This window comes from Panthera tigris, chromosome D1 (assembly GCF_018350195.1).
Source record: "Panthera tigris isolate Pti1 chromosome D1, P.tigris_Pti1_mat1.1, whole genome shotgun sequence".
In the NCBI taxonomy this organism is placed as follows: domain Eukaryota; kingdom Metazoa; phylum Chordata; class Mammalia; order Carnivora; family Felidae; genus Panthera; species Panthera tigris.
Window position 1 is genome coordinate 88,305,338 of NC_056669.1, and position 27,983 is coordinate 88,333,320.

At 45.1% G+C, this 27,983-nt stretch overlaps 1 protein-coding gene across 1 annotated transcript in view; it reads right to left on the reverse strand.

Annotated features, from left to right (window-relative positions):
* Positions 1–413: 413 nt before the first annotated feature.
* Positions 414–27,983, reverse strand: part of SLC1A2 (solute carrier family 1 member 2) — a 102,000-nt gene continuing 74,430 nt past the window's right edge. Inside the window, exons 7-11 of the mRNA XM_042958043.1 lie at positions 27,210–27,443; positions 22,186–22,380; positions 17,488–17,622; positions 4,486–4,717; positions 414–520 (exon numbers count right to left, since the gene is read on the reverse strand). Of these exons, the coding sequence (XP_042813977.1) occupies positions 449–520; positions 4,486–4,717; positions 17,488–17,622; positions 22,186–22,380; positions 27,210–27,443 (868 nt within the window). The 3' untranslated portion in view covers positions 414–448. The remainder of the gene's footprint in view (positions 521–4,485; positions 4,718–17,487; positions 17,623–22,185; positions 22,381–27,209; positions 27,444–27,983) is intronic.

Here is a 27,983-nt window from a genome sequence, read left to right on the forward strand (position 1 = left end):
AATCTCTTGCGCGTAATGAAGCAGAAGCATGAAAAACACTTGACGGGATCACACGCTGAGTGTCTGCTCGTCATCCCAAATCCCCGGAGTGCACCACATTGCGTTAGTCGTATCCCCCGGGGAAAAGAGCGCCCACGGCTCTGCATTTAGAGAGAAAAGGGAAGCCGGCAAGAATGCGCGTTCAGTTCCAACTGGTTCCTCCAGCAGCATCCATCCAAACAATAATACGGGCGAGAAAACGAGACGGTTACGAAGCATGACTTGGCAAACACACAGCACCGTGCCTATCACTGACTCACAACAGATCCTCGAAGCCTCAGCTAACGGATTAAGTAAACACAGAAATAAATGCATCTTTTTTTCTTTTTAAAGAAAGCTTGTTTTGAACTCTCTTTTACCATAAGATAAGCTGGGGAGTTTATTCAAGAATTTGCTGAGAGTCATATCCTTATTTTTCACGCTTCCAAGGTTCTTCCTCAACACCGCCGTCGGCTGACTTTCCGTTGGCTGCCAGAGTTACCTGAAAATAATCACCATCAACATCCAGCTTACAGGCCACGAACCAGAAAACCACCCCGTGGGTTATGTGGAGAAGCACGAGATCTGAGTTACACTACATGACTTACATGTTGGCTTCAAATGTGGTTCTTTCCAAATTGATTTTGAGCCCGTCTTGCTTTTAGACACTGATTTGTAAATAGTGAAAAGTACATATTTGCCTTGGGGAGTACAGAGGAACTGGAGAGAGTCTGAAATTTGGGACATGAGTTCTACTAATGCTTTCAGGGTGGCGGGGGCGTCTAGCTACACATAGACCCATCAGAGAATAATGCAGCCCTTAACAAACAGTGCCCTTGTGCTACTCCATACAACCAGAGAAAAATCCAGAACTAGACAGCTAGTTCTACTCATGCACAGCTAGTGAAGGGTTCAGTTGCCATGAGGCCAGGTGGAGTTTATACACGTCCAGTTTCGAAATCGGAAATCATGATGGCGTGGATACCAGGTAAGCTATCCAGGCTTTAAAAATCGAGAAGGAAAGGGGAATTAAAAGCCAGACGTCCAAATTATTTCCAAATTATATCCAAATTATTCCCATGCAGGCATTTAACAATCAAGTATAACCACCAGAGTGTCTCTATTATGCTTCCCTGGCTCGAAGCGAACTGAACCCTCACACAGCGTGGGAGGTATTCCCCTCCACTTCTAAATCATTTTCCTAGCTTACCTTCCATCTGTCTGTCCTCAACGTCATGTGCAAACTTAAACCCACGACTGATATTCCACATAATGGAGAGACTGGATTTATGGAAGCATTAGGATATGGAGACATGACAAATGCAGCAATGTTGGAAAGAAATCGGATCTTCTTAACCCGAGAGGCAGCGAAACGCATGCGTTAGGAACACACACTACCATGCTAGGAACAGAACACAAGTGCCCTTCACAAACCGAGCGAATGAAAACAGAAGCCATTCGTTTCTCCAACCCCCACGTGGGCGCCCACAGTTTTCTAGAAAGACCATGCAACAAGCCATGACCACCCCACATGCAGTTATTCTGATGACAATTAAAAAGCTCTCACGTAACTTCCAACTACAAGGACAAGGCAAGAGTTTGAAAACAGCAGACACCAACATGACGTAGCAACGCTCGAAGTGGTTAACATTTTGACCAGAGCGGCAGCAAATTTGTTTCCCCTTCAGTGAACTCTCAGGAAAGAATGCCAGGAACAAACTGTCTGCCTGGAGAAAGCTGCCTGTTCGCTCTGACCTTGAATGTGCCTATTTGGCTTTCCGTGATGAACCAGATCAATAGCTGTACAAAAGTATAAATCATGCTGTGCGGCCTTTGGAACACCAGGCCGCACTTGGGGGTGTGCCCTGCTGTGGCCATCACTGTTGTTGAATACTGGGGCCTGTGTTTCCAAAGTGGCCGGGACAGCCCCTTTTTTGGCATTTCTTTTTCTGAGCCGGTTCAAGGAAGCCAGGACTCTAACTCCCCGGTCCATCCCACCCTGCTCTGCTCCAACCACCTGGGTAATAGAAAAGCAGGAAGGGGAGGGGGCTGACAGGAAGCATTGACGTCTCCCATCTTGGTTTTTAAAACAGTGAGACGGAGAATGGACCAGAAGGAAGTTCAAAGGCAGGAATAAATGTGACTCAGATATTCTGGGAAAGTGTGCAAATTCATCTTGATGGCTCTGGCTGCCTCCTCTCGTGCATCAGTGGCAACTCAGTTTCGTTGGTCTAGGTGGGAAGAGGTGTTCGCCTCACCTCGCGAAGGCTGAGGCCAACTAACCTTCGGTGAGCCGAACCCAATGACTTCACTGAAAAATCCAAACGGCCAGACAGTTATTAAACCAACATGGCCATTCGGCATGTCCCTGACCTGCTCAGTGTCCTTTCGACCATGTAAATGCTAATTCACCAAGATTGCAGGTGGTTGGGTAGGCAGTCAGTTATAGAGACAGACTAAGCCAGTATCTCTACAGAACTGGCCAGCAACAAGGTTGTCTGAAACAAAGCACAGGGTCAAGATGCTAAAAGGATACATACAACAAATATTTATAGAGCGCCTACTGCATGCCAGGTACTGCTTTAGGTGCTGGGATACAGCAGTGATAAATGCGGAAACAGGGTCTCTCCTCATGGGCTTGCTTCCTAGTGATAGGGACAGTTCACAAATCTCTTCCTTTAGGGGGCTTGAGTTGTTTTTGCTCTAAGAACATAGCAAACTTCTCCTAATGTCCTTTAAGAAAAAGAACCCAGGAAGTCTGAAATCTAAATGTATCTCCATATCTATATACGACCTTTTTCAAAACATGTCCTTCTAACACTATTAGGAAGCCTCTTGAGAAGCTCCAAAAGAGCCACACCACAGGCAATTAGTCACTATGATTCTTCTTACATATAATTGCAAAATGTAAAAATGTATGGTGATTTCATTTTATTTCATGCTATTCTTTTTCCTTGTATGGCAGTAACTTGGAATCAACCCTTCTCTTTCCTACAAAATTGTACATTCGCTTTTCTGTCCTCCCATTGCCTATTTCAGGGCTTTGCAGATAACGGGCACTCAATAAATATCTGATGAATGATCAAAATATAGGAGGTCACAGGAATGAGATGCTTAATTAAACCCCACAAGGCACACAATAAATATTGTTAAATAGAGCACAGAGCCATGTCATGAGAATGTGGACCCTTGTTGACCCAAATTTTGACGGGGAATAATCCAGCACATTCATCTAGACGTGGGAAGAGCTAACTTCCTAGGAGAATGGAATATGCGCTTTAGATACATCTGAATTTCGAATAATTTGAATCATTTTCACTGAGTCAATTAGTTTTTGCAGTTGCTCTTGATGGCTAAGTCCTTCCTTAATTTGTACCAGAGCCTTGGTTCACCCACACGTGTACCCGGTAGAGAGGGGGTGAGCAAAAGACTACTGCTGGCCCATTAGACTTCTGGACCTATGTTACAATCCAGTAAAGAGAAGCACTTCTGTGTCACCCTTATTTGCCTGGCAGAGGCCATGTGTATGTTTGGAATGACCCAGAAGTAACCCAGGGAGAAATTAACTATTAAATAAGATCCTGTCAGCAGGAATCAAAAGAATATCAGAAACCTGTACTGGGTGCTGATTGCCTTCAGATGCTACTTGGAACCATTTGGGCAACCCAACTCCCAGAGTTGACTCTGCTCACCTGCCAGGGTTTCTCCAAGTTTGCTTCACTCTGGTCATGACACTCTGTCTTTGACAATGTCAAGTTAGTTACAATGAAGGCTAGACAGAGCCCATCAAGCTTGAAGACTTAGTACCCAGCAGCTTGGAAAAGAGTCCAGAACATCCATGCTTCAAGAAAGATGGTGCCACCACTGTGTGAAATGTAGTGGCTATGGGATAATTGTCCTGAGGGATAGTTATCCTTTACTTGAAACAGCTTCCCCATTCTTGGAGCACAGTGACTGCAAGGTCAAAACTCACCTTCCCACAAAAATAATTAAGAGAAAAATAGTTGCACAAAGTTGTGTGGGCACATTTTTGACCAGCATGTAATATACAGCAAGTAGGAATACTTGTGCTACATATATTGAGTGATTCTGGGTATTTCTCTTAGTGTTTCATTCAAGGAATAGAATATTTGAAATCCAACAAAGCCTTAAGAACCACAAATTCTTCGGCAAAATGTTCAAGAAAACCAATCAAATTTGTGGAGTGGGTGGAAAGGGGGGGGGGTGGTCAAAATGATTGTTTTACATCACATGGACGAAACAAGCAACCGATTGGCTCTTTGACTGTTAGATCTGCCACGTTAGACACAGAGTTAGATGATCTGGGACTCATAGAAGCTTGGGTTACATGATTCTTCAGAAAAATAAATGTGACAATAATACATGCAGGACTTTTGGTGCTTGTCTTAGGAAACTGAGCATGCACTATTATATACAGGTCTCAATATCCATGAACGGGAAAGGTACCTTGCACTCATCTACTATGACAGAGTTGTGTGCAGCATAGACACATTGATTAGAGTTGCTTTCCCTATGGTTCTTCATGTCATCATAAATGGACTGAGTCTTGGTCATTTCAATATCTTCATGCACTCGATGCTGGGAGTCAATAGTATCCAGCTCAGACTTGGAGAGGTGATAGACAATCCCAGCCCCAAAGGAGTCACCCACAACATTGACTGAAGTCCTCATCCTGTCCCTGGGAACAAAGAACAAAAATGTTTAGTGAAGAAGCAGTGACATGCTGGTTGAGAGGCCAAGGTCTAGAACCCGGGGTTGAGTTCTGGCTCTACTTTTCCCTTTGCCTGATCTGGGGCAAGTCACTTAATCTTCATGAGCCTTGATTTCCTTGTTGGTCAACCGGAGAGAGCAATCATATCTGTCTCATAAACTTGTGTGACAATCAAATGAGATAATGTACGTAAAGGCCTTAGCAAAACGTCTGATGGATGGTAGAAACCCAATAACAACAGCAAACAGCAAAGAGAACAACAACAGCAAAGAGAAAGGAGAGAAAGAAGAATTGGACGACAATAATTCTCAGATCTCGGAATTAGCACCCAAAGCTCCAGACACTGTTAGCTGTGTCCTCTTGATTTCCACTGTTCTTCAAGGACACCAGATCACATCTGCTTATTTTGCTTATTAATCCTACCTGTGAATTCTCCCATGATAGAAAATTCATCTCTTCGTAAGGATTGAAATTAACATTGCCTTTCCCTCTGCACCTCAGTCTCCCACCGACACATACATATACACAGGCACAGGCACAGCTGATGGGTGAGAAACCCGGCCACAATTTTCTCCCTGACCAATAAGCACAGTGACTCTGTGTCCTGGAAAAACCAAAATACGTTGTCTTGCTCTCTCTGTTAACCAAAAAAAAAAAAATTAAATCTTCCAGAGTGCCTCTTGAATCAGGAAGTGTTCAGAAAAACCCTCCCTCCAATCTTGTTTCCCAAGTTCTGATTTAAAAAAAAAAAAAAAGCAGGATGGCCCAGAACCTTCCCTCTCAGAAAGTCAGCACCAGGAAAACTAAGTTCTTAAGAGTAAGTGGTGTTCTGTCATCCACTAGTTCAGATTGGTGTGAAAAGTCCTTCTAACCATGTTTATGAGATACTCAAAGTCTGAAAGAGAAGGGTGCTGGAAACTTTTTTTAAAAGAATTTAAGCAAAAATGCTGCTAAAATCTCTGTCCAGGACACTCTAGCCTTTAATTCAAAAAATATACATAAGGACACCAGAATCAGCTCAAGGCAAAGTGAAAGTCTTAATTGGTTCTTAGAACAAAGGCCTAAAATAAATTCCAGTTGCTACCACCCAATCTATTTCTCATTAGAGAAGAAAAATGACGCTGCACCAAGAGGACTGGCTTCCTCGCAAGGAGCTTGTGAGCAGCTATCCTCTGGGTTCAAGTGGGAAGATCCTGCCCATACAAAAGTCAAGATCAGACCCTGACATCAGCTCTCAGGGGCATCTCTCCACCTAAGAACGCTCTTCTCTTCCTTTCCACTTTGGAGAATCTGCCGCAGGGTGGTAAAATCTATACATGAACGAAGACTGGGTCTTTAAGTCATCCACAAAATTAGGCATCTGAGGCAGAGACTGGGTGTGAGAAGGCATACATAATGATGATTAAGAAAAACTATGGGCTCTGGAGACAGCCCGACTTGGATTCAGATGCCACTTTTTTCTTTTACTTGTTGGACAGCCCTGACCCTAGTTAACCTTTGTGACCCTTAGTTGCATTAACTATAAAATGGAAATAATAAAAATATCTACCACCTTGGGTTGAAGATTAAATAAGATAGCAACGTGCTTAGTACAGTTCCAGACATTCAGCAAGGATTCACAAAACATTAGTTATTACATGAGGTGTACTTTAAATATTACCGTTATTCTTATGAAGTTAATTTAAACATATTTTTGGCAACTCCTAGGTAGAACATCCAAACATCCTAGTTAAGCTACTATCTCCCCCGAAAACATCCATAAACATTTGCGGGACATTTCCCGTGGCAGCACTCCCAACCAACCAGCTGAGTTATTTGCCCATCATTTAGCTGTGGCCTACTCTGTTGTTTTTCAACTTTACTTTCAATCCCTCCTGGCGTGTGTTCTGAGTCATGCACCCAACATCCTTGGCCAATGGTTACATTCCAAAGAGCGCTAAAGACGTCAAGAGGAATCCACTGGGTACTCTTTTGTTTCACGGCCCAGGAGAATCTACATCATTTTCAAGTAGAAGGACCAAAGGTGATGGTGGGGTGATGATGATAGTGGCTGATATATTACATTTAATATGTAGAAGGATATGCTTTCCAGATATTACCTTGTTTAATCCTCACTACAATGCTGTAAGAAGTACAGTTATCCACACTGAGGAAATTGAAACACAGGGGTATGGAGAGATTAAATGGCTTCCCAAAGTCACACATCCTAGTGAAGTCATAGAAACGAAAAATTTGAGCACAGGACGTGTGCCTCCAGAATGCACTGTCTGCCACATGCTGCAAAGCACCTGGGAGCCAGAAAGCTCTGAATCTGAACCTAGTTCGGCCACTTACTAGCCGTGTAACCTGGGTGACTTCCTCTACCAGAATTTTTCTCAGGCAGGCAAAATACCTATTTTATAGCATTTCAAGAAGACAAAACCAGTTCCTGATCCACAGTTGATATTCATTAAATTCTGGTTCCTTCCCCTTTAGGGAACAGCCATCACTCATACGCCCATTTTATGGGCAAAAGCACAAGACACTGTCCCCAAGGGCTAATGACTTTTTAAGTTTAATAAATCCATTGCCACTCAAATGGATGATACAAGTTTACAAACTCTTGTTTCTTCAACTCTTGACTTTCTCTGATACCAAATCTCTACTCTCCAAAGAAGCCACTGAACCAAATTTTTTGACTAGGATATCTGTTCCATACTCTCAGATCTCCTTTTTATTTTTTATTTTTTTATGGTTTACTTATTTTTGAGACAGAGACAGAACATGAGTGGGGGAAAGGCAGAGAGAGAGGGAGACACAGAATCTAGAGCAGGCTCCAGCCTCTGAGCTGTCAGCACAGAGCCCAACGCAGGGCTTGAACCCACAAACTGCGAGACCATGACCTGAGCCAAAGTCGGACGCTTATTTGAGCCATACAGGCTCAGGTCTCCTTGAGTTTGAAAATGAACCTGGCCAGAGGAAATAGCTATCAGGCCAGGAATGAATGGAAGACAGAATCGAGCAGAATCAAAGCATACTGATGTTCGACACCAAAATCAAGAAGGAAAGGGCCCCGGACTTAGGGCTGGAAGCTCAACCCAGATCTTCTGACTCTCTTACCTTGAGCAAATCACCTCTCACCTGACCATGAAATATGGAATGGAGCTAATCCAAACCTCACAGAAGATTATGAGGGTTAAATAAAATGAGAGAAATATTTGGAATGCCATAACTACTCATTAAAGACTGGAGGAGCACAAGAGCATCAAAATGGCTACACAGAAATAAGAAGACAACACAGACTCTAATACTTGCTGAGTTCTTTGTTAGCTCATTCATTCATTCATTCATTCAACAGGTGTACAATGAGCATCTTTGTGCAGGGCACTATGTCAAGTGTCCTGGCAACGAAGAACAAGAAATGGCTCTTCCTATGCTCCCTCTTCCTCCAAGAACCCACGCTCTCTTTACGGGCGCTATGGGATTTAGTAGGTAGGACATTTTATCTACACTTGGGCCCCTGCAAAAGCTTGAGTAGAAGCGTGCCAAGTTTGGACCTGCGGATAAGTCTGAGAAAACGAGCTAGAGAGAAGAAATCGATAATGTGAAATCGAGGAGAGAGAAGCACGCAAGGCCACTCAGGAGGCAAATGAATGTAATGAGAGGCAGAAGGGAAGAACTGACCAAATCACGTATGGCCTCATCAGCCAAGTTCAGGAGGTCAGGGCTTTGTCCCAAGTGTCACGAGGAGCCACTGAGGAGCAGCAAGGGCACGCTTGCTCCCGTACGAAGACCGGTCTGAAGAAGGGCAAGGCTGAAAGAGCAAAACCCACTTGGTGAAGATGTGATGGAAGATGATGAGACAGAATTACAGGACTTGAGGACTGATTGGTCATAGAGAATAAACAAGAGTCAAGGATTCCTCTCAGGTATCGGGTGTGGGCAGCTGGCGTTGATATGTCTACTGGCAACCAGTAGACCATACCACCATGTGTAGGGGACATGACGGGTCGGGGTGAGAAAGGTTCTCATGTCAGCTTGAACATACTGGGGCTGAGGGTTGGGACCCAGCAAAGGAGAGATGTGCCATAAGTGGTTGGGAATTTGGACTAAAGATCAGGACCGACAACTGGGCTACAGGTAGTGAATTAGGAGGCGACACCTAAAGAGGCCATGAGGAGATGCCACAGGCGTTTTGGGTTCATTCTTGGAGAGAATGCAGAGTGGGAAGAAAAAACAGTCTTATCTAGGACCCTGAGAGTGACCAACACTTAAGGAGTGGGCAAAGGAATAAGAGTCCGCAAAGGTGGAAGAAAACTTAGAAGAGTTTGAGGGAAGCATGTTGCAAAAGTAAGGGTGTGATGGACAATTCCAATGACTGCCTGGAGATCAGGTAAGAGAAGAAAAAGAAGCGCCCCTTGGTTTTAGCAACAAAGAGGCCATCGCTGCCAGGGCAGCTGCAAGCCAGAGGCAGAGACAGAAGCCAGCTCGCCACGGGTAGAAAAGTGAATGAGAACTGAGTAAGTAGTGATATTATTTATAATCGTCTTATTCAAGACGATTGACTGAGAAGGTAAAGAGAGCGAGGGGAAGATGGTGGGAGATGGGAGATAGGATTTTTTTGGTTTGGCATTGAGGCCACCAGGGGGGATGTCTGACCAACTCTGGGGAAGTCCAAGTGTGGCCAAAAACAGGATATGGGAGTTTATGGTTCACATATGGAAAATTTCTCCACAGGCAAATGCTTTCATTTTGCCTCACAACCAGCCTTGACTGTTCGGGAAACCCTGCTGACCTCAGGAGCTTCAAGGCTACTTGGTAAAAAGAATTTCAGAGGGCCTGATGCTGTCCTTGAGTCTGGACACTCTGTGTCAGACCTGTGAAAAGGGACAGAGGTGAGATCCAAACTTGCGTTGAATGGGATCCGCTGCGGATGACACAGCTTTGGGGGCCACCAGGAACCAAAGGCGAGAGAGGGGCTTGCCTAAGTTATTCATACTGAGGTACTGGGTCTGGTTTCCTGGGAGAAAAGTAATTGCTAAGGTGTGCTCTCTTTTTTCTATCCCTTGATCTAAATCCTCTGGCAGGAAGGGGCGCCTGGGTGGCTCAGTCGGTTGAGCGTCCGACTTCGGCTTAGGTCATGACCTCACACTCTGTGAGTTCGAGCCCCGCATCGGACTCTGTGCAGATGGCTCAGAGCCTGGAGCCTGCTTCGGATTCTGTGTCTCCCTCTCTCTCTGCCCCTCCCCTGCTCATGCTCTGTGTCTGTCTGTCTCAAAAATAAATAAAAACATTAAGAAAAAAAAATTAAAAAAAAAATAAATCCTCTGGCAGGAAGGTGTTAGAATTGTCTGCAAGTCCTGGTTCTCACAGAATAACAGAGCCAAGGGAGCAGGGTTACTCAGGGTCATCTGGGTCTTTGAATTGGGCTGAACCATATGAAGTTGCCGCTTCTACAAGTTCCCAAAGGTCACATATTGGCAATTTCATGTGACTCAACTTAACATTCACAGGTAACAAACCATCATGTCTGCCTCTCAGAATGCAGGGTGCACAGTAATGGCGGAGGGGCCGCCCGAGGCCCCAGGCCTGAGAAGGCTGGCACAATCCTAAATATCCAAGGGCTAAAGCCACATGGGGTTGAGAAGGGAAGGAGGGCCTACGGAAGCATTGGTTAAGAGTGTGAACTCTGGATGGGAGCCCTGATTGCAATCCTGGCTCCGGCAGGCCAAGTCACTTAGCTTCTCCTGCTCATTTGTAAAATATGGAAAGTAATCCCTCCTTCCAAGCTTGTGGAGAAGATAGTAACTGTTAATGTGTCCTGAGTGCTTGTCATCAAGAGGACCTCAGCCAAACTCTGCATATAAAAGGTCTGACACCAACCCAGCGCTCAGCTGTTGGCCCATCCCCCTCTTCCTTCTTCCCCTCCTACTCCTCATCTTCTCAGTCCCAGTGAAAAGGGGAGTAGACCACTTCCTCTTTTGTTCTTCCACCAAGTCTTGTGCATTCCTCTTTTTGCACTTAGCACACTCAGGTTGGGATTTTTTTGACCACATCTGTCCCCATTACTAGATGATAAGCTCTTTGAGCGCGGACACCGTGTTGTATCTATTTGTGATATGGGCAGGGTGGGGGAACCTGGTGGGCGGGTGCGTGGAAGGAGGGGTGGGGAGGGGCTGTTAAAGAGAGCAGGTTAACTCTAGAAAGAGGACTGTCTTTTGTTCAGCAAATGTCTGGTTGGGTGTCTTGGAGGTGAAAAGTTAGGGCAAGGGCAAGATGGAGAGGGAGGAGGAGGGAGAGACAGAGCCCAAATTACCTTGCCTACAAAAATAAGACACGTGTCCTGAGCTCTGGGGGCAAACACAGGGAGGCCCAGCAACACAGGGAGAGATTGGGACCAAAGGGAAAAACTGGGCAGGGACAGGTCCCTAGAAGAGGGTGGCAAGCACTAAAAGATTTATTTTTTATTTTTTATTTTTTTAAGTTTATTTACTTTAAGAGGGTTGGAAGGGCACGGAGAGAGGGAGAGAGAGAGAGAGAGAGAGAGAGGATCCCAAGAGAATCCTGACACGGGGCTTGAACTCACCAACCGTGAGATCACAACCTGAGCCGAAATCAAGAGTCAGACACTTGACCAACTGAGCCGCCCAAGCGCCCCAAGGATTTATTTTTCAAGGAGAAAAGGTGCCTAACACTCAATTTTTGCTTCCGTGCTCCCTGAAATTATTCACACTGATTATTACTTCAAGGAAACAAAACTCAAGATTCAATTGCAAATATAGGGAGATTTTGTCTGTTTCATCTTATAACTCTCCTGAGCTCTGCCCCTCCCCTTTGTTTTTCCATGAACACATATTTCTTTTGTGATGCATTGAAGAATGATTCTGCTGCGCAGAACTGTAGCCCCACCCCCACCCCACCCCCAAACTGCAATCTCGCTGCTTCCAGTCAGGGACGCGTTGGCAGGGGAGGGAAGGACTCAGGGGGAAAGAGTGACATCCCAGCTGGCGTTGACATCACTGGAGGTCAGGAAAGTTGTAGAAAAGAACTCTGGTGGGAGCAGGGAGTCACGGCACAAGACTTCAACAATAAACTCCCAGCATCTTCAGAGATGTGATAGATGGAGGGATTGGTCTTCTCTTCCACCAGATATGGAGTGGGGTTTCGATCACACATAGCGGCACAAGTGTGTCTTAAATAAGAGAACGAGACCCCAGATTGGCGGGCCTGGACCCCCAAGGGACAGCCAGATCACCTGGGTTTGAATCCTAGTTCAGTCACTCGATATCCACTACATTGGGATAAATTACTTTTCTCTGAGCCTCAGTCTCCTCAACTGTAAAATGGGGATAATACTATGAACCGGTCTCATCATTGGGGGCACCTTTGAAACAGGTCCCTGTAAAGTGCTTAGAACACTGCCTGATATTTCAGGAGCACTTGCTAGGTATTAGCTATGAGTATCCCGAGTCCTTTCCATCTGTTCTCGTTGGCTGGATGCGTGAACTGTCAACTGGTATTCAAAAACCGTAGCGGTGCTTAGATACCCACAATCAGGGACTCCTACTCCCCCTTCCGCGTCTCCAGTCTCTGGTTTCTGGAAGTGAGGTCCCTGGCCTGCATCACCTGGGAACTTGTTGGCAATGTCAATTCTTGGTCCCCACCCCAGACCTCCTGAATCTCCAGGACGTTTGGGTGTGTGCTCAGGTTTGAGAATCCCTGCTCTATTCCCTCCAGGGAGGGATGTTAACAGGGAGCCTCAGAGAGCAACCCCCCCCACACCCCCGCCAAAGGGTGGAGGCCCTTAAGGTCTTCCTAGTAAGTTCACCTCTATCCCCCAGCTAGTAAATGTGTCCCCAGAAAAGACCTCCCCAGCAGTCTCATGTGATAAATGAGCCGCAGATCCACTCGGGTTTTCACTTTATTTTGGCTTCCCTTTGGCCACCTGTGGCCAGACCCGGTTATTTACGACCTCTTCCTGGGACTGGCTCCCAGTTTTCACTCCATCCTGCTTCCTTCAGAGAGAGAGGGGTGTCAGCGAGGTCTCTTATAAATATCAGTGGAGGATTCCCGACACAAAGGGCTTCTTGGCCCCAGGGGAAGGTTCTGGTTTTACCAGCCCTGCCCATCCGGTGTTTGAGGACTCCCAGCATTTTTCAGGGCCCAGAATCTTGGTTTTCACCATGACATTTACAGAGCAGCTAAGCCTGCCCACTGAAAAGCATCCAGGGCTTGGCGGGCAGTAAGGAGGCTGGCAGATCTCCAGCAGCTGGCAAACACTGTCGCACATTAAATGTCACTGCGGGCTTTGTTTGGTTTTAAATTGAAAAATTGCTAGAGTTATGAGAGCTTACGAGCTTTGCCCGGAGAGAATAATAAATCCCCTCACCTTTTCCTTTTCTCTGCTTTTCCCCCACACACTATTTTACTAGGGAACGGCCAGCCTCCCCCACACCTCTGTCTCAACCCTCCCCCTACCCCATTCACACTGTAATGGGCCCCCAACAGCCACGGAGCCCATGACCAAGAGCATGTTTCCAGAACTCCACTTGCTGGCGAGAAAGAATGTACCACCATTACTAATTCAAAGCAGATCTGACCTAGCTACAGACCCCTACGCACATTTTCCCAGGATCCTCTATCCTCCGTTGTTCTTCTCTTCTTAAAAGGAACGTTCAGGCTTATTTGTGTACAAACATCCATCACCAGCAGAATCCTAGTCCGGGTCTTAAAACCAGAAGGGCACTCAAGGGCATTGGGTCTAGACTCCGCTTTTAAGCCAACAAGTTCCCATTCCCATTGTACACATGACACAGGGGAAGTCCAGAGAGTAGCTTGTGCGAAGTCCTCCAGAGAATAAGCAGAGCTCAGATCCAGGGCTCCTGCCCCTTTGCTTTCCTTTCTCCAGTTACATGCCCCTCGCACCCCCACCCCCACCCCCTGCACCTGAGATCAGACCCCAGAACCAGAGAACAGCTCTTCATTTCTTCCTTCCTTTCCACTGCCAGCCTGGGATCGAGTTTTCTCATATACGGTTTCATCAATATAGGTAAACCAAATGTATCATCATTCTTGGGTTCGGCCAACTCCCTTCAGCTGGCATGATTCCACCATGGAGTTAGGACGCCCTGCTCTCCGTGCAAGTACGCACATGAGCGCACTAGTGTGGGGTGATCGGGGAGGACCCAGCCCTCCGATTCCATTCGCTGGCATTTAGGTCAGAAGTGGGCAGGGTCTTGGATGTCTCATGAAAGGACTCTCATCCAACAGGCTTGGAAGCAAACGACTGCCAAGAAGACCAGGGTCCACAATGGTCTCAGAGTAGCTGAGACCTTGATTGTACCCCATTTGTCCCCACTTAGGCTTTTTCTGCTCTTTTGTTCTAATCTTGAGAGGAGGAAAAAACAGGTCAAATGGAAAATTCCCTTTTATTATGTAAAATCAGAGGTGACCCTAATAGGTCTGTCTTCCCTAACCTTTCCTTGGGCCTCTTTGCTTCTGCCCATTGCTAGATCTCCTTGGTTCTAAGAATGAAGTTGTGTCAGGTGGGACGTAGCTCTCCAGTGCTGTAGGCAAGACACTTAACCCTTTCTGATTCCTGGTTTACTCATCTGTGAAACAGCCCTTAGGGCTCTTTAGGAATTAATCGCCAACAGATGCAAAGAACATGGCGGTCTCCGCCAAGTATCATCTTTTCTGCATCTCCTGATGATATTACTGCATTTGTTTTTCACTCAAAGTAAGGAATTTACATTAGAATGAGGGGAGGCAGCCTCTATAATGACAATTTTTTGAAAAGATAAACCTCTAATGGTGGAATCCAAGCCTCCGAAATAAACCCAAGAAGAGGCTAGGCAACGTAGTCACAGCAGGTAAGGTAGCCCGATGATACACGGGTTCAGGAGGTTCCAGGAACAAAGGGTCAGAGGACCTAGTAAGCAAAAGTCACAGGGGAAGCAGATTTAATTTTAATAGCTTCCTCTGTCTTTCTTCCTGTGTGGAAAGGCCCCTACACGCAGCAAGTCTGTGGTTAAACTGAGCACACATTTATTGAGCTCCTACTGACCCTAAACTATTGAAAATGCCTTCATTTCCCCCTTGTCCTCCCCCACTGAAGCCTACCCCACTGCTTCGCCTCCTTCATCCCATCCCCTCCCAATGCTTCCACCCACACACCACCACTGAGTCGCAGCGGCCATGACTGTGTGGTCTGAACTGACGTCCTGAGAAAGGTTCCCCTTGGGGCCTTCACAGGCGCCGAGAATAACCAAGCTAGCGGGGACGACCCCACCCCACCCCCTAAGAGACACTGGCAGAGACAGAAACGAGGCTATTTCGCTTACTCGTCACCTTCCCACTAAAGATATTTCCAGAGCATATCTCCGGTGATGAAAGAGCCAGTCAGGAAGATCCATGACCTTCCTCGCAGCCCTCCCTGAGGTGAAGAGATCACCTCCAGGGAGCCACTTCTCCATTCTCGCCCAAACCTTAACAGCAGACAAGTTCTATGGAGAGGCCAGTCTCCCTCCTAGCTTCTCAGACGTCCTTCCTTTCAGCCACGTGCACATTTTTCTCTTTGGAAGGGTGAATGAAGGGGGAAGGAACTGTGGTTTTAGCACGTGGGAAACTCGAGTCCATTAAAGATGGCTCCTGGCTCCTAAAATCTATGCTGACAGATGTCAGAAACATTGTCACTGCCATGTGGAACAGTTTTTAAAAGTGTGTGGGCACTTTGGCCTTGGACCTCTGCATCAGCACTTGTCACTCTGCTCTGACACCGAACCCAACAGCATTCCCCAGTCCCTGTCCCTTAGCTCCAAGACTGGACATGAGGCATCAGTGTGTACTCCACAGAACGTGAGAGGCTGAGTGGGCTCTTAGCAAGATCGACTCCCATCTCCCTACTGGGGACCTTCTGGCCAGACATGCCCACCTTTGTGAATGGGCAGTGAGTGTCCTACGTTTGGAAAATGCCCTTCACGGATAAACACACTGGGAAAGGTAGCTAGGCCACGCGTACACAGTCAAGTTCAAATTTCTCTGCATGGCCATACATGGTATCCATTTTTTGCCCCACTGTTCACCAATCCCTGCCTCCCACTCTGTGCTCCATCAATGCCACATCACTCCTAGGTCCCCACACTGCTGGCTGCCTCAGTGCCTTTGCACATGGCCTTGATTGGAAGGTCCTGTTTCCTTCTCTACCTACATCTCCCTACCAGTTATGATTCAGCTCAGCTATCACTGCCTTTGGAAGCTTGACTAGAGCCATGATGACAAATGTGGCGGCCTCCCAAACCCAGCCAACCTAGAGTCAAATCTCTGTTCACTCTCAAGTCACCTTACCTCCCCACACCTCAGTTTCCTCATCTATACAACAAGAGTGGTAATACCAAAACTTCAGGGTTAGAGAGCATAAGATATAAAGTGCCTGGTGCAGTGGCTGACATACAGTACCCATGCAAATTCAGTTGCCATTTTCATTATTTCCTGATTCGTCCACTCTAGACTAGGATGGGTGCCTCTTTCTATCACTAGCCTTTCATTTTATTTTTTAATATTTATTTTTTATATTAAATATAATTTATTGTCAAATTGCTTTCCATACAACACCCAGTGCTCAGCCCAACAGGTGCCCTCCTCCATGCCCATCACCCCCTTTCCCTTCTCCCCCACCCCCCATCAACCCTCAGTTCGTTCTCAGTATTTAAGCATCTCTTATGGTTTGCCTCCCTCCTTCTTGGTAATTTTTCCCCCTCCCCTCCCCCATGGTCTTCTGTTAAGTTTCTCAGGATCCACATATGAGTGAAAACATATGATATCTGTCTTTCTCTGCCTGACTTATCTCACTTAGCATAATACCCTCCAGCTCCATCCACATTGCTGCAAATGGCCAGATTTCATTCTTTCTCACTGCCAACTAGTATTCCATTGTATATATAAACCACATCTTCTTTATCCATTCGTCAGTTGATGGACATTTAGGCTCGTTTCATAATTTGGCTTATCTCTACGAGTACGGTAATAAAATAACCAAGGTCACAACAACAGAGAGCAAGTAACAATCTCCGAAAGAACACCTCCCGAAGGGCCAGGCCCTGGACAATGTATGACCCTCCTTTAATACAGCAGTGCTCACAGGTGCAGAGCACACATCACTATCTTTTTATATCTGTGTGCTATTTTTTGATCTATTTTATTGAAGTATAATTAACATACAATAAAATGTATCCATTTTAAGTGCATGGTTTGATGATTTTTGACAAATGTAGACACCTGTGGATACCAGTGCCTACGGAACATTTCTACCACCCCTCATGATTTCCCTGTGCCCCTTCCCAGTTAGTCTCTTCACCCCCTCCAGGCCCAGGCAATGACTAAGCTCTTTCTATCACTAGAGATTATACTGTCTTTCCTAGGGCTTCATATAAACGGGATCATACAGCATACACTCCCTCGTGTTTCTTCACTCGACATCATGGATTGAGACCCTCCGCAGGCATCAGTAGTGGGTTCCTTACTGTGATGCTTTAAACTTTGTATTATAATTTATGTGATTCCTCCACTGGACTGTGAGGCCCTCAAGGATTCCTTCTTCCTCTTTGGTTCCCAGTCAGGCTCTCCATAAATGTTAGAGGGAAGAAGGGAGGAAAGGAGAGAGGGAGTTGTCACGGGGATTGGCTAAGACCTTGGCTGAAACCTTGCCTCCGGGAGGCAGTACTCACATCCCCAGCAGAGCCCCATCCACCAGCACTTACAGCAGCCAGTCCACAGCCACCAGCAGGCTGATGTCCTCCGTTGGCAGGCCCACAGCCGTCAGGATGAGAAGCATGGTGACGAGGCCCGCGCTGGGGATACTGGCCGCACCGACGCTCGCCAGCGTGGCCGTGAGGCTGAGAGAACAGAGAAGACCAGGTCACAGGAGAAAGAGGACTTGGAAAAACCATCCCTGGCAGGCAACGTGAAGCTCCAATTTTTCCGGCAGTCATAAAGGTTCTTTTCTTTCTCAAGGAATAGAGAAATCTAGAGTACTGAGACCCAGGAATTAGGGTCTATTGGATTCTACTCAACTGTGATGGAAATTTGTAAACCCATGGATCGGAGCCTTATCCTCAGCATGATAGCCAACTAGCCTAATATATCACAGGGCTCAACTAAGGTAAGCGGGGCTCTGAAGCAGGCAAGGAAATAATAAAGGAGGAAAACAAATTGCCCTTAATCCTCCCATGGGAACATCACTGCATTCATTTCTGCTTACGCCTTTACCTCTCCGTCAGCCCCAGAGACATCTGGACTCTGAGGCAAGAGTCTGAGGAGACCACTGCCAATGTTAACATGAGAACTCACAATAGCAAATATCCAGACCCAACTGAGTGGACATGAGGGAAACAAATCAACAGATTCCAAATGACATTAAGTTTGAGACGCCTGGACATTTCACCATGGACTGGAAAATACATTATTCAAAACGAGGGCGCCAAGAAAAGATAATGAAATAACAGGAGGCTTTCTTTCTGAAGCATCTCACCACTTGCAATGCCAAGGGCACACCCAGCACCATTTTGAAGTTGTCTCTGGAGGAGGGTTTCATCTAGGGCTCGAGTGCCCTGTCTAGACACCAGGGGGTCTCTGTGGTCCAGCAAAGGGCAATAACCTGTCTCCCTTTTCTCTGGATGCCATTTACAAAAGTCGTCATTTCTAAATGGAAAGATGCTTCTGAAAATATAGACTCCCAACTTGCTTTTGTGGGTGCTGTAAAGAAAAGGAGGGGCTTTATTTGCAGTTAGATCATTCTAGACTTTCTAGAGTAGGCCAGCTAGCTCCAAACTAAGAGTTGGGCTCCCAAATCGGTTTGAAAGAGCCCAGACCATTGTTGTGACCAAGCACAGAATCCTTACAGGACTTATAGTGGGGAGGGACCTGAATTTACCTAATCTTACATATGAGGAAAGGAAGGCCCTAGGAGGTTTCGTAGTACACTGGTTTTCCATAGTGCCATCCTTCCAGATTTAGACCTGTCACCATAGACACCTCCCCTAGGTGGGGTCTACAGAACCCATCTGTGCTATTCCCCTGCCCCTTCATTGCGGAGCGGGTGTTAAGGCTTCAAGAACTCCGTATTCCTGGGATCCTTCTGGGTCATAGGAGGTAGTAATATTAGTGGTTATCAATGAGGATTATGGGATTAAACAACCTGGATTCAAACCCCAGCTCTTCCAATGATTAACCACATGACTTTGAGCAACTTAACCTCTTTGCGCCTTGACTTCCTTATCTGCAGCAAAGGAGATAATAATGGTGTCTCACTCATGGGGTATCAGGAGCTAATAAATAAAAAGCACTTAGAAGAGGCCAGGCACATTGCCACCGCCCAGTAAATGTGAATTATCTTATCAGGAAATCTGGGCAGGGTGAGGTCACTTTGCAATAAAAACTTCTCTAAAGCCCCAAGAGTTACAAGGTGGGAATTCTCAGCCATTTCCCTGACAAGGACAACAACACTAGGAAAGGGGGACTTCCCAAATCCCAACAGTCGTGGCCTCAGCCGTTTTATTTACAACATCAGTTGCTTCTGTTATGAGTCACTCTGACACATCCCTTTGCACTTTGGCCACACGGTCTGCCTGGTCCCTCTGGGTTGTGTGAGACGAAATCCTATAAAGAGAATTCTTCCTGGCAGTCGGTTCCCCCACACAGTCCCTCTATCCCAATTAATACCCTCATCCTACCATGGGCAGAGTGTCTGGGTGATTCTAAGTCCTGCAACCGCTTCTTGGGGCCGTGATCTCCTCTCCATCTCTCTATCCCTTTCTGCTTTTCCTGTCGTGCCACTCACTAGCCCACTTCTCTGAGGCTGGTTCTTGGATTCTGTGCAAGGTATGACACACACATTGTCACAGCAGAACTGCACAGTAACCCTGCAAAGTACATATGGTAGCATCTGCGTTCCATGTGGGCAAACCACAAATTGGATGGATGGAGAAACTTAGGGTCAAACAGGTTGACCATGGTCTGCTGGGATTGGAACACTTATCTACTGGATTGCAATGCCATGCCGGCCCCTGAGACCCCCCCCCCCCCCCCCCACCGATCCCTTCCAACACCGAAAACTCTGAATTAATCCCGATCATTGGTCGCTGGTCCATTCTTCCATCTCTTAATTTTTCATCTAACAGTGTGAACTTGATGGGCCAAGAATTCAGGGACCAGAATTCATCTTGTTTGGCTTCAAAAGAAGGGCTTTGTTAGGAAGCCCTGTTTGTCTCTGAGTTTTAAAGCAAGAGAGGTTGGTGGTCTCACGTGCAATCTGTGAGAACATGATTGAGAAGCCGTGACACCCGGATCTGAAGCATGTTTTCCACTGAGTAACAACATCATGGTACTCACTACATCACTGTCACATTGTTTTTTCGTATTCTAGAAGAACTGTATTTTATTGAGCATCAGTAATAATGATAATAGTAGCTAACATTTATTGATAGGTGAATGTGTTCCAGGCACAACGCTCACTCCCCCCTGGTGTGATGGGATTATTGTCCCCATCACACCAGTGAGGAAACTGAGGCTCCCGTACAGTACTGCTGTGCACTGATTGGTGTTCCCCCACCACCAAATTCGTTTGTTGAAGCCCTAATCTCCAGTGTGATGGTGTCTGAAGACACGGCCTTTGCGGGTAAGTAGATCATGAGGGCTTAGTGCTCTGATCAGAGAGACGTAAGAGAGCTTGCTCTCTCTCCATGCACCAAGGAAAGGCCAGGCAAGCAAACAGCTTGCAGTCATGCACAAGCCAAGAAGAGAGAGTCACCGGGAACTGAATTTGCCAGCACCTTCACCTTGGATTTCCCAGCCTCCAGAACTGTGAGAAATAAATATGTATCGTTTGATGGTCTATGGTCTTGCGTTATAGCCGTCTGAGCTAAGACAAGTATGGACCTTGAGGGTGGTTGTAAGGATTAGACAAATTAATATATGCACAGAGGTGTGACTTTAAGTTTATGGAGAAGCAACGTGGTTGATTGATTGATTCATTCATTCTAGACAGAGAGAAAATTAGAGTTGGGGAGAGAGGTGGGGGGGGGAGAGAAAGAGAGAGAGAGAGAGAGAGAGAGGAAGAGAGAGAATCCCAAGCAGACTCCACGCTTAGTGTGGAGCCTGACGTGGTGCTTGATCCCATGACCCTGCGATCATGACCTGAGCTGAAATCAAGAGTCAGACGCTCAACCACCTGAGTCGCCCAGGTGCCCCAGAAGCTATGTGTTGTTTTTTTAAATTTATACCCCAGTTAGTTAGCATATAGTGCAATATGATTTCAGGAGTAGAATCCAGTGATTCATCCCCTACATATAACACGCGGTGCTCATCCCAACGAGTGTCCTCCTTAACACCCATCACCCATTTAGCCCATTCCCCCAGCCATGACCCCTCCAGCGACCCTCAGTTTGTTCTCGACATTTAAGAGTCTCTTGTGTTTTGTCCCCCTCCCTGTTTTTGCTTCCCTTCCCTTACGTTCATCTGTTTTGTACCTTAAATCCCACGGACGAGTGAAGTCACAGGATAATCGTCTTTCTCTAACTTCACTTAGCATAATATACTCTAGTTCTATCCATGTTGTTGTAAATGGCAAGATTTCATTCTTTTTGATAAAAGCACTGTGTTTTTAATGTCCTCTTGGGAAGGTGTTCTTCCCGAATTTCTTTTTTTCTTTTTTAAATGTTTATGTATTGATTTTGAGAGAGCATGAGCTGAGAAGGGGCAGAGAGAGAGGGAGACTGAGAATCCCAGGCAGGCTCCATCCCAGCATGAGACCATGACCTGAGCTGAAATCAAGAGCTGGACGCTTAACCAACTAAGTCACCCAGGTGCCCCTCTTCCTAAATGTCTTAAACAATGAATACATAGGGTAAAAAACAGATTTAGTATACTTGTTAGCTGTTTGTAACAAAATGGTTTATACTCTATTGAGGAATCTCTTCCTTCCAGTATTTCATCATTTCTGCCATCACCCTCTGAAATGCTGAAGGGAACATATTTTAACGAAAGGAAAACTGGATCCAGAGTCAGCTGATATCGGTCCCAGTGACGGCCCTCCCGGCTCATTAACGGGGCAGCTTTGGACAAACCGCCATGCTCCTTGAAGCCTGTGCTTCCTCATCTATTAAACAGACAGAGAAATAAACTGCCTTGCAACATCACAGGACCGTGAAAAATCAAGTAATATCAAATTTCCAAAGCAATTTCACATGCGCAGTACAAACAGAGGGCATGAGTATGAGCCTGCTTCTTTCCTGTCACAATATTTTCCCTTTGAGACAGCCAATAATTCCTCTTCTGTGTTATTTCCTTCATTATTCTTCCACCAGGAGAACTGAAATCCAAGTGGCCCTGTCAAATGGAGTTAGTGGGGAAGGGACGAAGGTTAAATGTTGTTTCAGTGCTTCCCCACCTGCACCCCTCACCTCACAGTCACAATCTGGCCTCCATCCAAGATAACACCATTCATTTGGGCAATAAAGATGGCGGCCACTGCTTCATAAAGGGCTGTACCGTCCATGTTGATGGTTGCTCCAACTGGGAGGACAAATCTGGTTACACGCTTATCAATCCCCAGGTTTTCTTCCAAGCAACGGAAGGTAACAGGCAAAGTTCCCGCACTGAGGAACAAAGACAGAAAGAGAGAGACAAGAGTTTATGTCCACTTTAGAGAAACAGGACAAAACTCAAACTGGAATGCCAACCACAAAGTTTTTGTTCGTTTGTTCCAATCAGGCCATGTGACATGCAGAAAGCAGTGTTTGGAGGCAAATTAAAGACCAACTGTCTGGAGGTTCAAATTCAATCTTATTACGATGCTCATAGGCAGCAAGCTCTTTTTGTTGCTTCTGGTTTTCAAGATCTACTTAGAGGTTCACATTCTTTTTCCTTTGATCAGTGTTTCCCTCTTGGATGAAATATTAAAGGCCATCTGACTGCCCACATTAATTGAGCTGCTAAAAAAAAAAAAATGTGTCAGGAACCAATCAGCTGTCAACAGTGAAATGGAATGAGGAATTTTTGAATGACCCATAATTTCATGCTAGAAACGCTGTTTCCAACGATGCATGGACTGCATCCAGCCTCTGGGAATTGCCCTGAGCTAATTTTGACAATGCTGGATAAACATGTTAAGTACCATTTAGCCTGAACCTGAGCTTCTAGCAATTCACTGGGGACCCCTATACACAATCCAACTCCCTAATACATGGTCATTGGCCAACTGTACAGTCTTTCCAACAACATAGGGCATAAAAGCATATGCTCTGTAGCTAATCAAAGACCCAATAGGGAATGACTCCACCCCCACTCCGCCCTGGAAATTCCTGTCCGGAACTCACCACCGCATGACCCAGCCTCAAGGGCCAGAACCCCTGACATGTTCGTGTGTCTTCTAAATTAGGAGACCTGTAAGGATAAGGGTTGCTGACGGCCAAAATATTATTTCCATGTGGAGGGAGGTACATGGGAGGGTAGGTGGATTTGCTTCCAAGTTTAAGTAATATGGAAAGAAATGCAGAATGCCCATACTGCCATGCGAGTTCTTTGCGGTCCTTTCTCTTTTGGGGTTTTTTTGGTTTGGGGTTTTTCTGTTTGGTTCTTTTGATTTTGTTTCTGTTTTTTTTGCTTTTTTGCTTTTTTTTTTTTCTATTCAAAGCTTAGTAAAGTGAACTGGGGAACCTCCAATGCAGACACACTTATTTCTAGCACACACAGACAGCCTCATAGCTTCCTCCTTCTACTGGTCAGAACCAGGGCTCCCGCCAAGTTTGACATAGACCCTTGCCAGAGGTCTCAGTTTCTCAGAGAGTAGTAGAAAGCCACCAGCTTCAGAAAAGTTAAAGAGAATGCAGATTCCAGGGCCTACTCAGAAACAGGAAGCAGAAGCTCTAAAATTAGAGTCGCCTAAATCTGCATCTTATTAAACCACTGATAAACAAGCTCCTAGTAACAATCTTAGGGACATCAGAGTCATCTTATGGCAATATTCTTTGTGATTTCAAGTCAGAGGTCTGTCTTACGCCTCCTCCTTGCTCTTAGGGAGAAGAAATGAATGTTTGGAGACCTCTCATTACTAACACCTTATAAACCCAGGGAGAAAAGTTGAGGTCATTGTATTTGGTTAGCTGCTCCATTTTAATGAGACATTAGTGTCCCTTTATTCCTCCCACCCCCAGGCCCTCCCCACCCCACCCTTTCTTAGGACCCCTTTGAAGGTTTCTAGGACACCATGACTAGTCTGAAATGGCAGCTGTGGTTGGTGGCTGGGATTTTCAACGATATGAATCTAAGCAAACTTCTGGGCGGACGAGAATATAATAATGTTTATTATGGTATTCATTTTCCCAAAATGTCATCAAGAGGTCTTTGGACAATTAAATAGATTAGGGAAAGTAATTGACAAGGTATGAAAATATTCTCGATTTCTTTACTGCATGGGCTTTGTGTCTTAAAAGTCTATACCCAACCAATTCAAAATGGGACTTGGGAGTTTTAACTCTTTCCTGTCCTTCCAACATTCTGACGTGGATGTCTTCATGTGTTGCTAATAATAAGTCTTCAAATGTTGCTAATAATAACTATCAGTTACTTGACCGTCTTTTTTTTTCTAGAGTAGTTTTAATAGCATGCACTGATGTCAGGAGGATGCAGAGACATGTGTCCCAGGGCACCCCCTCTGTTAGTCCTCCCTGACATCAGCCTGTTGAGAAAAGGGGGTGACCCCTTCCCCTTCTCCATCAGTCCAAGGTCCAAGGAGGTAGAAAGAAATTTAGCTGACTGTACTGGGGTTTTGTTTTTTTTCCCTGTGGTCATAATGGCTGAGATAGTTCTTAGTACGTGATTCATGCCACAGTTTTTTCTTTAAGTGTATTTTCTTCTAAAAAATGAAATTCTGCATCCAGGAAAGAGTCACATTTTAAACAAAGATTAAAGTCACTTGAAAGACAGGGTAAGGAGAAGGGTCTAGCATCTGTGGCCTTGGCCAGATAACCCAAGCGTTTGGCTGATTTAAATATGAACTCGGGCTACCCATATGCTTTTAAGATTTACTTTGTCTTGTAAAGGTACTAGGGATAACTAGTCGTTCAAAGGGAAGATAATAATATTTTTAAAGATCAAAACCGCAAAGGTACTGGAAGAAAATATAAAGTAATGTTTCATAATTTTTAGTAGAGATGTTCCTGAGAAAATTGAAATTCTAAACACTAAATGAAAATAGTAACAACTTCAACAACACACAAATTAAAAACTTCCAGGGGCAAAAAGCCCTGTAAATTTACAAAACAAATGTCAGGTAGAGAGGAACATCATTTGTGACATGTGACACTTGAGTTAATATTTTTATATGTGAAGAGAGTGAAACAGCCAATCAGGAAAGGAATAATACCCCAACAGGAAATGACCATCACAAATAATTCACAGGGTTGGGGAGGGGAGAGGAGGATGGTCTGTAAGAACACAAAGAGATGCTTGCCTTCACTGGTAATCAAAGAAATGCAGAATCGATGAGATCATGTTTCACCAATAACATTGGCAAGTATTAAAGGGACTGATAATATCCAGTGCTCGTAAGTAGGTGGGGAAAAGCATACTCTCACACCCAGTTCATGGGGGCATAAACTAACATACTTTTCTGAGCGGCAAACTGGGGATATGTTTTACAACAGCCGGTGTGCTTACCATTGGACTCAGAAATTCCACTTCTATAAATTTACCCTGAGGGGATCATCAGACAAGCTTGCAGGGATGTATTTATAAGGATGCCTGTTCAATAGACATGCCTTAAATGTACATCCCAAGGTGGAGACAAGGGTGTATTGTAGCACCTACAGTGTATTATTATGCCATTTTAAAATAGTAGGAAGATGTATGTTGATAGAAATTTTATAATAGGTTGATCAGTAAAAAATGCAGTTTGCAATATCTTATATATAGTAAAACCTGGAAAAAATATATGACTGTTAAGATGAACTAAAAGGTTACTATCAATTATCACTGGGTAACAGAATAACTGGTGATGTTCATTTTCTCCTTCAAAACTTTATTCACTGTCTGAACTTTTTCCCAATGAGCAAACACCACTCTCATAACCAGAAAACAAATATCAAACTAAAAATGATTGGTTTTGGAAAAAAAAAAAAAAAAGATTTACTTTTTTTCCAAAGAGAGGGGATCTTTGTGGATAGAGATACTTAGCCATAGGGAGTTTATAAGACCAAGTAGGAAAAAGAAATTTCGGGATGTTTCCCTTCATCTTGGGAAACCAAATGCAGAATGTAGATCCCGAGGATTATATGTATTTTTAGCATCTTCTGAACCCCCACATTCTACAAGTACCAAAATCTCATTGATTTGCAAGATGGAAACACAATTTGGCTCCTCGGGTAGTCACCACTACTGGCCTGTCGGGTCACTTACGGAAAACCCGACTGCTTGCTCAGTAGCCTCGGAACAGCAGTCACTCTGTGTCACAGGGTGACGATCTCACTGGCAATGCATGGTCATGGGATCAACAAGAACCGGCTGACAGGTGACTCCAGAGATCACGCTGAGCTAGGGGCTGCAGCCTGCTTGCCCCCACCCCCATGCCCCCACCACCTGCTTCATGACCTCTGTCTCTGTTTTGTGACCCTTAGTTTTGTAAAGAAATACTAACAACTAGTGCAGTCTGAAACAATAAAACTCTTTAGTCTTTGAAATTCTAAATTGATAGGTGTTTCTAACGTATTTGTTCCTGTTTGTTTGTTCTTGTTAAATTCAGTCCAAGAAGACATCAAAAAATATTTTTTTTTCTCTGCATATCTCTGGAGTCCTCACTGGCTTTAGATGCCCTGGAACTTACTTAATGAAGAAGGAACGGACTCTCAGTCAATGTCAAGTTGAATCAATGCCAACCTGATTTTCTCAAAATCAATGGGGCAGAAGGGTCCCTTAGAGGTTCATGCAGGGGTCACAGGCTTCATTGACTTCTGGTTTGTTTTTTAAAAATCTCATCTAACATGTTTACCATGCAAAAGCTCATTTTTCCAGTTTTGAACCATAACTCCAATAGAGTGATATTTTCTGATAGCATTTTTCAAATCACAGGTGGGAGAATTTCTTAAATAGCACAATACGCTGTTACATCCTTCTGGAAAACATTTGGAACTAAACCAATGCTAGATGTGGCAACTTAGGCATGCATACTAATAGCATGTATTCATCTGGGAAGTTTAACATGAGATCATATTTCCAGGACAGTTGCATATCAGCAAAAATGTTCATCAGAAAGTTCCTAAGTTCCTGGGAGCCAAAAATAAAAGCATTTATCTTTTCCAGGAATATTTTAATAATACATGAAACATGTTCTCATTGAACTGTGTGATGAAAGGGTTTTGAAAAGAGGAAGTGGCAGAGAGGGGAAAGGAATGAGCAGAAAGAAAGAAAGGTGATTTCTTGTATTCTCTACCTGGAGGCGGTACCCAGGGCAGTGATCCAGGCTTGGAAAATGCCGGCAAAAAAGGAGAAAGGGTTTTTCCTGGTGACTAGAAAGTAAATCAAGGGGAGAAAGATGCCCCCATGGATGATGAGGCCCACTATCACCGTGACCATGTACATCCCCAGTTGCCTAGCAACCACTTCTAAGTCCTTGATTGCAATGATCTTTCCACAAATGAGGCAGGCGATACCCAGGGGAGAGTACCTGAAAAACATAAAAGGAAAAAAAAAAAGCATTGAAGACAGCCTTATGGGATCCAGAACCTAGATCTGGGCCCTTACATGTACTGCACTCTGAGGAAAACCCTTTGCATTTCGGTACAAAGAGTTTTGCTGGACGACGTCCATGAGATTCAACCGTTGCTGCATTTTACTTCGGACTAACTGTACCACCTGAAATCTGTGCCATGGATCTGGGGGGATCCCTGCTCTGATGAGAATTCCAAAGGTGAACTCTGTTGCTCAGGTGATTTTTAGGAATAACAGAGTCTAGCTTTACCATCTCCCGGGTAAGCACCGAGCTTGAGAGACACACAGGCTGTGTCTTTGAGAATCTTGTTTGGTTTCCCTGATCCCCCAATTCTTTCCTTGAAAACTGGGAATCCATTTTGAGCTTCCCAGGAAGCCCATTAGAGTTTCACCAAACTATACGCCGGTGTTTGCAAATTTGCTTTGTTTCTGCCTTGGAAGATGGGAAATTTATTAAAAAATGAGAGAGAGAGAGAGAGAGAGAGAGAGAGACCTG